The following is a 10,266-nucleotide window of genomic DNA, read 5'->3' as shown; positions in this document are numbered from 1 at the left end:
AGCAAAACTTGTCGACTGACTTGATCTCTGTGTCATCGATCTTGATTTCAGGTCGGGGGGAGGCACTGGCGTTCTGTGAGCTAGCTGGTTGGTACATGGACTCGGCCTTGCTGAGGCTGATTGTAAGTCCAAAGCGCCTGCAGGAGGTTGAGAACATGTCCATAATGAACTGCGTGTCCTCATGGGTGTGTGCAGCAAGCGTGCAGTCACAGAGTCAGCGAAGAGGAACTCTCTCAACAGTGCCTCGAACGCCCTGGACCTGGCGTGGAGTCGCCGCAAGTTGAAAAGTTTGCCATCAGTGTGCGAAACTGGATGCCGTAGATGCCTCGGTCACAGTCTTGGAAGGCGTCAATCAGCATGGCAGAGAAGAGAGTGGAGAACAGTGTGGGTGCCAGGACGCAGCCCTGCTTCACTCTATTTACCACAGGGAACTGACGGATCCGACATGTAAGATAAGATAAGATAAGATAAGAATAAGATAAGATAAGAATAACTTTATTATCTCCAACTGGAGAAATTTGGTCAGGTGCATTATCACAACATAGACAAGTAAACAACATGGGGACCATAACTGTAAAAGTCAACAACAGCCCCAACAAATATTACGAAGAAACAAATGTAAAAAATATCACATACATTGTTTCATACATACATCCACACACTGCAGGTAATACTGTCAGTATTTTCCTGTACTCTCACCTGCATGCCATCGTAGAATGATGCAATCAGCTAGATTAGGCTCTCCGGCAGCCGAACTTTAGGAGGATCATCGTGTCGAAGGCCCAAGTTAGTCAGATCTACAAAGATCACGTGGAGCTCCTTGTTCTGCTCACAGCACTTCTCTTGCATCTGGCGTACGGCAAACACCATGTCACATGTTCCCCTGCCTGAGCGGAAGCCACACTGTGCTTCAGGGATGACCGTGTTGAAGTAATAATAATAATAATAATAATAATAATAAATAAGCAAATAGATGCAAAATGTGTACAGAAGACCATAAAATATTCAACGACACACACACAGGCACAAACACACACACACAAACACACACACACACACACACACACACACACACACACACACACACACACACACAAGATCACACTCTCTCAGTTGGGGATCCAAGAGGGGTCCACGCCGTGTAGGATAAACTGAAACTGATAGATACCACAGGCGGCCGCCGGGTAAAATACAAGATAAAACGTGACAACAGTATCTAAGGTCTTTTGCATGTCTTTAAAAGTTGTAATTAGAATGCAGTCCTTAAAACTTGTAATTGAAATGCGGGCATTAAAACACGTAATTGAAATGCAGCAGTTTAAAAAACATACAGTCATCAGTAATGATCGGTTTCTTTTTACACTAGAAAACAAAAACCAGGTAAACTTAGAACAAACCAAAATATGAAAAGAAAGAAGCCTACTGTACTATGTAAAAAAAAATACAAATCAGGTCAATGCCCAGATTAAAAAAAAAAATCAAGATCATGAAAATACCACTAATAATACTAATGATACTACTACTACTACCGCTACTGCTGCTACTTCTGCTACTGTTATTACTACTACAAATCATAAAGACGTATATGTACACAGAGGGAGAGGAAGGGAGAGCATTCGTACTCGTTCATGCACGAGCCACAATAAGGAGACATGTTTGGTTAGTTTCGGTAAAACGATGGCCGTTGCTGTAAAATTCTAATGTCTGATTGAAAACTGTACTCTTTGCTGTTCTTTTCATAACGAAGAGTTGATTAAGAAGCTGTAAGTTCCATTCATTGAGCAATATGATTTAAAAATGAAATATCTTTTACGACATGTTTGCGAAGTGTGCACTTGAAACGTTGTCAAGATGGCTGGCACTTTGGATGTCGAAGGAAGACAGTTGTCAACGAAGTATGAAGGATCCGTCAGGAACATGGTGCTGTGCTCTCTTTTTGCTTGCATTGGTGCGTTGAACTTTGGTTTCACCATCGGCTACAGCTCTCCAGCAATTCCAAGCATGATTAAACACGATGTGTTGAAAGAGGAAGATGCAGGTTGGTTCGGATCGCTAATGACAATCGGTGCATTGTTTGGTGGGCCCATCAGCGGGTGGTTGATCGAAAAGCAGGGCCGAAAACGAACAATATTTTTGTCTTCACTCCCATTCCTGCTAGGATACGGCTCGATGATCGTTGCACAGTCCGTGTCTTACTTGTACGTTGGACGTTTCCTGACTGGCGTGGGAAGCGGAATGGTGACTGTGTGTGTGCCGATGTACGTTGCAGAAATTGCTACAAAATCCAGACGGGGTGTGCTTGGATCTTGTGTTCAACTTTTCATCGTCATCGGGATCTGTCTCGCCTATATCCAAGGCATCAATGATGAATGGAAAGAAATGGCCAATGCCGCACTTTTACCAGCCGGACTGGCAGCAGTTGCAGTGGTATTTATTCCAGAGACACCGCGCTGGCTTCTGGCAAAAAACCGAAAGGCAGACGCCCGAAATGCTTTAGCTGCTGTTCGAGATGCACACGCCGATGTCCAGGAAGAGCTGAGAGACATTGAAGAGGGACTGGACACCCAGGAAGAGATGTCATGGTCTGAGTTTTTTGGAAGAGAAGAACTGAAGCGTCCACTGTTCATATGTTTGGTGGTGATGGTTTGTCAGCAGTTCAGTGGCATCAATGCGGTTATGTTTTACACTGTCTCCATCTTCAACACTGCCATTCCAGAAATGGCTCATTCAGCAACTGTCTTTATTGGCATTGTCCAAGTGATTGCAACGCTCATCGCTTGCTTCTTAATGGATCATGTAGGGCGCAAGAAACTTCTGATCATGGCTGGATCAGTTATGGCTGTAAATCTTTTTATCCTTGGGTTCTACTTCAAGCTGTCAGCACAAAAATCACTGTCCCCTGTACTGATCACATGGCTTCCAGTTGTCTGCCTCACCTTCTACATTGTCGGCTTTTCCTTGGGCTGGGGGCCCATCCCAATGCTCATCATGTCAGAGATCTTTCCTGCACGTGGCAGAGGAACAGCAGGAGCGATCGCCATTTTTTTCAACTGGCTAACAGCGTTTTTTGTCACTAAGGAGTTCATGATCTTGCAGAACCTGCTTGGACAGGATGGCGTTTTCTATTTCTTCGGCATTTTTTGTGTGTTTGGAGTTTGGTTTGTGATGAAATACCTTCCGGAAACCAAAGGCAAATCACTGGAGGACATTGAGCTTTACTTTTTAGGCAGAAGTTCTGTCAGGTAATGAAATGACAACTTTGTCTTGTGTCAGTTGCTGTATTATCTGATGAAACTTTGAAAAGTAAAACCAAGAATTTTAGTTCAAGAAAACATTTTTAAATGGGACTAGTACAGTAGTAGGCATTCTGCTGCTGTTCTCTGGTATAAAATTCCATGTTTCTTGAATTCTTATTAAATGCATTCTGAACAAACGTTCACTTTTTATCATGTAATTTATCAAGTAAGTCACCAACAGCATGCCATATAATCACTCTGCCATAAGCTGTTGTAAACTGTATGGTCAATTACATACAGAGCTTCAGATGATTGGGTAAACCATGGTCCTTATGACCCTTGACACTGAAAGAAACTTGCAAAAGTGAGGGATAGAATCACGTGTGTTTGTCTAGTGCCTGTGGGCCATAAGCTTCCATGGTCAGAAGATAGTATGAGTCATTGCTGTCAATTATATTGGCTTGCTGTAAACTCAACTCCCTGTGTAAATTTCATGAATGAAAATTCCTGTTATGCTGAGTGATTATGTATTTATGATGTAATAAAATCTAGTCTTACTCTTTATATAGTGTAACAGCTAATGTAATACGAATTTTGAATATAATGTATAAATTTATGGCGTAATTTAACTGAAAATATATTTTAAAAATGAGATTGACAGTGTGCTGTTGGTTGTCACTAACAAAGCAACTGACCGAAGAAGACTTCCAAGGTGAGCAGAAATATAAAATTATATAGCCATTGATTTAAAAAAAAGAAAACTGTTTTACGAGCACATTTTGGAATTAAAAAAAGTTTTGCAAGCGAATAAGATTTTTTCCCCCATTCAACTCTGGTCTGATGTTTGTGAAGTCCTAGACTACTCTGCTAGTACTCTGATCAGTTGCAGGTGATTTACAATGATACATCTCTCAGAATTTTTTCTTGTCAGGGCAAACTGGCCGTGCTCGTTTTAAACTGATTGGTCCGTTCAGCCGGGCAGTGCCATCATCAGTGCGGCTTTTCCGCTGAACTTTTTATAAAGCTTCAGATTTTAATGGATTGATGCCTGAGTCACGTGAGTGTCTTCGCCGAGTTTGAAAAAAGAGTTCTTTGTTCGGCTTTCAGCCAGTCTCACCAGGAAGTTCAATATTTTTATTTTCTCCTCAAGAAAATGTTTGCTGTGTTGGTGGTGTGTTTCTTTGGATTGTTTTTTTGTTGTTGGGTTTTTTGGGTTTTTTTCGGTTTTGTTTTGTTTTGGTTTGTTTTTTTGTTGTTGGTTTGTTTTTTCAGGGGGGGGGGGGGGGGGGGGGGATTTTTTTTTAAATACTGGAATGTGATACTTTATTCAACATTACCATGTAGGGGTATACATTTATGTCTTGTTGTTTTTTTATTTATTTATGTTTTATTATTATCATTTTATTAGTATTACTAATATTATTACTACTACCTTTTTCTATATTATAATTATTATTTATTTATTTATTTATGCAAGCTTATCTATTATTTATTCCCCCGTTGTTGTGTGTTTTTTTTGTGCGTTTTTTGTTTGTTTTTTGTTGTTTTTTTTGTTCTCAAGGCCTGACTAAGCGCGTTGGGTTACGCTGCTGGTCAGGCATCTGCTTGGCAGATGTGGTGTAGCGTATATGGTTTTGACCGAACGCAGTGACGCCTCCTTGAGCTACTGAAATTGAAACTGAAACTGTTTTTTTAATATTAATGCAAAAAAAAAAAAAAAGTTACAAAACTTCCAGAGATTAAGAGAAAAAAAAGGGGGGGGGGGTGGGGGGGGGGGGGGGGGTTAAAAGGATGAGAGGAAAGGATAAAGAATAAAGTAAAATGACTGAATACTTTTGATGTTCATGGCAAACAAAAGACAGTTAGCAGAAAATTATAAGGAACGAGAGAGAGAGAGAGAGACTCAGTGTGTGTTCACTTAAAAATGACTTTTACCCAACTTTTCAGTGTTCTGATATGGCATGTCACTTGTGTGTACATATTACTGTATGGCTGTTGGAGTTCTTTTATTTTCAGCTCAGACCTTGTGTCATCCCTGGACATTGTGTTTACAGTGCTATACTTTCTACAATTCTAGTCATAGAATTAAGAAATTATAAATTATGCACTACTAATAAAGTAACACTAGCACTAGTGAGAATAACGTAAAATTGAGTGCTAAATTATTAACACTTTCTTTAACCATAGCTAACTGAATCCCGCTGCTCTTGAATTGTATTAATTGTAAATTAGATGTAGACATTGCTATTAGAACAGTGGACTTAAACAACATCCTTAGGCTTGTCTCAGACATGTATGTATTTGATTCCCCCTTCAAGTCCCCCTCCTTTCCACCGTTCTCCTACGTGATACGTCCATTCATTTGATTGTATTTGTAATCATTTTGTTGACAAGGACAGACAGGTATTTTAATATAATTTTTAAAAGGTATGCCATGCCTTGGTTATTGGAAGAATGCTTAACTCACTCAGTACGGCCAGTCCTCTCTTCTCCTCTACACAGACCCTCGGATGTCCAGTGGGTGTCTGAATGACCCAACCTTTGATGACGCTTAGCTTCCGTCATCAGAATTGTGGTATTCTTTGTCAGCATTCACGTCTTCAGTATAAGAGCCTTCCGCTTGCAATATTCTGATGATGGAAGTTGGGGTGAAACGCTGTTAACGTCGTCTCTTTCGCCGTTCCTATGGAAAGAGTTAATATTGTTGTACTTTGTAGTGAATGTGTAACACTAACAGCTGGCAACACAAGATACCATACAAGAACTTTTTGGGGAAAGGGTCCAGGTTTTTTTTCCCTGTAAAATGTGGGCTTTTGTCAGTGGTGATTTTTATATTAAGTACAAATTACAATGTTCTGGACTTTCTTTAAGCCTGGCAGGCAAGCTGACGCTTTTGCATCGCTGATCTGTTGTTGTGCAGTTTGCAGTGGTAAATAACTGAATTTGGTCACCAGCTGTTCTGTTTTTTGTTTGTTTCTTTGTTTTGGCATGCTTTGAAAGAAAAAAATCAGACTGAGAACTCGAGTGAAATATTGGAAAAATGTTGTTTAGAATGTCATTCACAATTATTAAGTAATATTTAGAATGAATAGTAATTATATGTCCTGTTACGGAAATCCCAGTATTGCTGGACTTTTCGTGTGAACTACGATTTATACTTATTATTCTTCCGTTTGTTGTTGTTGTTTTAAAAGTAGTTTTAGCAGATCTTATCTGTCATTATAGATTATTCATAGAATATTACAAACCATAATTATGTGTTTGGATGTACTGACAACTATTTGGTTATTTGCTTTAATGATAAGATGATTGTGTAAAAACTGTAATTAATTGTTGTTGACTATTTTCCCTTCTTTCTTTCTTTCGTTCTGTTTAATATATATTACACAAGTAGCCTTCTTTGACTGAGAGATCAGTTTGACTTGGTAGTCATTATATATAATTTATATTATGATTTGTTATTTTATGTGTGATTCTTAATGTTATCTCATTATAATTTATACCCTGTCACATTATTTATTGTGCAGAATCGGCATGTCTTTTTTTCATTGGATTTTTGTTGTTGGATTTTTTTTGGGGGGTGCGTAGGGTTGGCAGTGTCCAGATGCATGCTGTACATATTAAAAACTATAATTAGAATTTAAAAGAAAAATAAGTTATCCAGTGACAGTCAGTAGCTGAGTCGGCCGACAACAAGTCCAGGTGAGGAGCAAAGCAGAAAATGTGCAGTAGTACAAGAAGGGCTGGGAATACTCGGTAACCCATCCGTCCACATGTTGGGGATGGTGTCTTACTTTCTGATGGACAAGCCAAAATTGAATGCTCTCTCCTCTTGTCCGTTGGGCAACCAGTTTCTGACCGTGTACTCCGTGGAAAAGTAACTGAGAAGTCAGCTTCAGTACAGACCAATGAAATGTTTCACTCCTCCCCGTTTTTTTTAAGTGATACCACCACCCCCACCTAGGTTTTTTTTTTTTTTTTTTTCTAGAAAAACCATTACAATGCACTGCCACTACTTCAACACCAGTCAGTTTTTATTTTGAACTGTCTCTTGACTTCAGGAAGGTTAGTAAAATTCTAGAAATTAGCCAGGACCAGAAAAGTTTCTTTGCCCCGTTATCATCACGTCATCCCGTTACCATCATGATACCTGGAAATGTCTAGCCCTGACAAGGAAGTAAACTTCTATTATAAAGAACTGAAGGTGAAATCCTTTTGAACATGTGATGTGAAATCACTGGGATTTTAATAATTCCCGTACATGTTATTTGTGATATCGAGCCAGTTACTTGTTTGCGAAATGTTCAAATGTGGCCTGAACTGTGCTTTGATTTCTGGGCTCTTTTTTTTTTTTTTTTTTTTTTTTTTTTTTTTTTTTGTCAATTCATGGCATTTTTCCAGCATGCCTTGTTCTACTCCTGTCAGCAAAACAGCAAATATAATTAGAAAGTAATGTATTTATAATCAACATAAGTATTAAACTTTGTTCTGTTTGAACAGTAAACTATAATCTGTTAATCGACTTATTTCAAAAGAATTAATATTTTTAAAAACATAATAATAATTTAGCTTCATCGAAATTAAAATACATTATTTATTGATTTGCTACTAGTTTTAATTTAAATGACCCATGTTCATGATATAGAAATTAAGAGTATTGGTCACTGTGTAGTGTGTGCGCTTGAGTGCAGTCACATCACACTGAATTCATGGATCGCCTATTTGCATGATGAAGCCTGTGTGATGTGTGCATAGTACATTTTTGTGACTGTTTTGCGCATTTGTGTGTGCGTGCATTGTGTGTGTGTGTGTGTGTGTGAAATATTGTGTACATACTTTTGCACCTTTACAGTTGACCAACGATTTGTGATGGGGTTTTATCAATCTTTCATGTTGTTTGTGATATTTCCAAGTCCTGCTGTATGTATATTGGATGTTTGCTTTTAAATTATTGTATGCGTTTGTGTCATGGCAGTGAGTAATCAGTTGGTTACATCATACATGTGATACATGTGGATAACCCTGTTTAGTTTTGGTGCTATAGTATCTTGGGGGTTTTTTGTGTTTTTTTTTAATGAATTGATATTATATATATATATATATATGTGTGTGTGTGTGTTAGTCAAATTTATTGCTGATTTAGTAATTTTAAGAACCTTAGTGTTCTGTTCAAGATTTCTTTGGTCCTGCTTATATTGTCAAACGATTTCAAGTATTGCTTTCACTTTGAAATAGTTCAGCTCTGTATTAGTACACAGATTATTAATTCAAGCAAAACCAATATGTGATACAGACAAACACACAGAGAAAAACAACAACTGACGACTACTATCAATCTGTCTAGATAGATCATAGACATCTAAGATATTTTTTAAAATAAAAATATAGTTTATTTTAGGTGAATTTAAGTATCTCTCCACTTAGATTAGAAATTCTTGCAACAACAATGAAAAATGCTTCAAAATCATTGATCTTTGTCAACCTGGGGGCAAGTATGGAGTAGATTAGTGGGTATATAGCAAAAGAAAGTTGTTATTGTATATATAGATGTATGGATGTACATGTTAAGTCCAAACCTGTTAGAGGTGGTGCTTGTCTTGTTCACTCGTTGATTGCAATTCCAGTGTTTTGTGAATGACTACTCCTCAGTTAGAGAATGATTCTTCACTTTCCCTCCGTACCGGACGCCCCTTCCTCCACCACCCTTAACCTCCCCACACCTGCAAGACCAACATTTATGTGTTTACTGAATGTGTGTGCGCGTGTGCGTGCGTGCGTGCACACATTTTTTGTGTGCATGGCGAAGGGTATTACACCTGTATTTCTCATATTTGTAATAACTTTAGGTATTAACCCCTTGAATACCGTAGTACATATTTCGTATATATATAATGCACAGCGATGTCACTGATGACATGATAAGAAAGGAAATAACTCCAGAAGGCAGAACATTCACACACTCGATCTGGGGTGGTATATCTCTATACAGTTTTCTTCGTTTTTTTCTGGTTGTTCTGGATATATATATATATTGATTAGGACTTAATTAAAAACACCCCTGTTGAGTTTTTTCCCCCTGGCACTCAAGGGGTTAAAACAAAGAAAGAATGTTGATCTTCCGATTATTTTATTTTGGGGAGAGTGGCAATTTTTTTTTTTTTTTTTTTTTTTTAATGCAATATTGAATTGTTTTGTTTTTTTAAAAGGATTTCATTTAAGTAATGAATTAATCAATTATATTTTTTGGTATGTGTTAAATAGTGAATTATTCCATGTTTATCTTTAATTAATTTCATTATAGGTTGCAGCTTCCATACACCTAAAATTTGCTCTCTTTTTTTTTTCTTTTTTTTTTTTTTTATAAGATTTTCAGTAGACATTCCATTGCCCCCTGCCCCCCACTTTCTTCGCATTTTGTGTTTTTTATTGGGTTTGTCTTGGAGGGACTTGAAAAGATACATGTTCAGAATATTATTACTATGTGCATGCAAAGAATGGTGTGTGTGTGTGTACATAGACAAATGGCATGCTGTGTCAACATGTTCTTGTTATAGTACTGATTATAATTTGTATAAATTCAGGACTTTTACAATTCTGACACATCACCACTGGTGTAAGAGTGCTTTCTGTGGTGTATGAGTGCTTTCTAATACTTGCTTCAGTATTATGTTGGCTTGTAAAGTTTTCTCTTAACGTGCTGTGGATATCTGGCCATGTGTACAGTGTTGTCTTGGATTTCAATATCAGTGGGAGGCAAACAAATGTTACAGGTGTTGGCTTTGTGTGTGTGTGTGTGTGTGGTGGAGTGTCTGTGTCTCTGTGTGCATGTACAACATTGTGTGTGTATACATATGTACATGTTTGTGATGTGTATGTGTGTGTGTGTCAGAGAGACCGAGAGGAAAGAGACATTTACAATTTATACAAGAACAGAACACACCATGTTCACGCCCTCACCCCCACCCCCACACCCAAAAAGATCAACTTTGACAAACATTCTTGCTCCATGTCACAGACATAAATTGCCAAG

The 10,266-nt window shown here is 38.1% G+C and overlaps 1 protein-coding gene across 1 annotated transcript; it reads left to right on the top strand.

The window, feature by feature from the left end:
- Positions 1–1,299: 1,299 nt before the first annotated feature.
- Positions 1,300–4,476, top strand: LOC143294384 (solute carrier family 2, facilitated glucose transporter member 8-like). The gene has a single exon (XM_076605860.1). The coding sequence runs from the start codon at positions 1,852–1,854 to the stop codon at positions 3,244–3,246; it is 1,395 nt and encodes a 464-aa protein (XP_076461975.1). The 5' UTR covers positions 1,300–1,851; the 3' UTR covers positions 3,247–4,476.
- Positions 4,477–10,266: the final 5,790 nt, after the last annotated feature.

This window comes from Babylonia areolata, chromosome 19 (genome assembly GCF_041734735.1).
Source record: "Babylonia areolata isolate BAREFJ2019XMU chromosome 19, ASM4173473v1, whole genome shotgun sequence".
NCBI classification, from domain to species: domain Eukaryota; kingdom Metazoa; phylum Mollusca; class Gastropoda; order Neogastropoda; family Buccinidae; genus Babylonia; species Babylonia areolata.
Note: the sequence above shows the minus strand (reverse complement) of the source record. Positions and strands in the feature narration are given on the sequence as shown.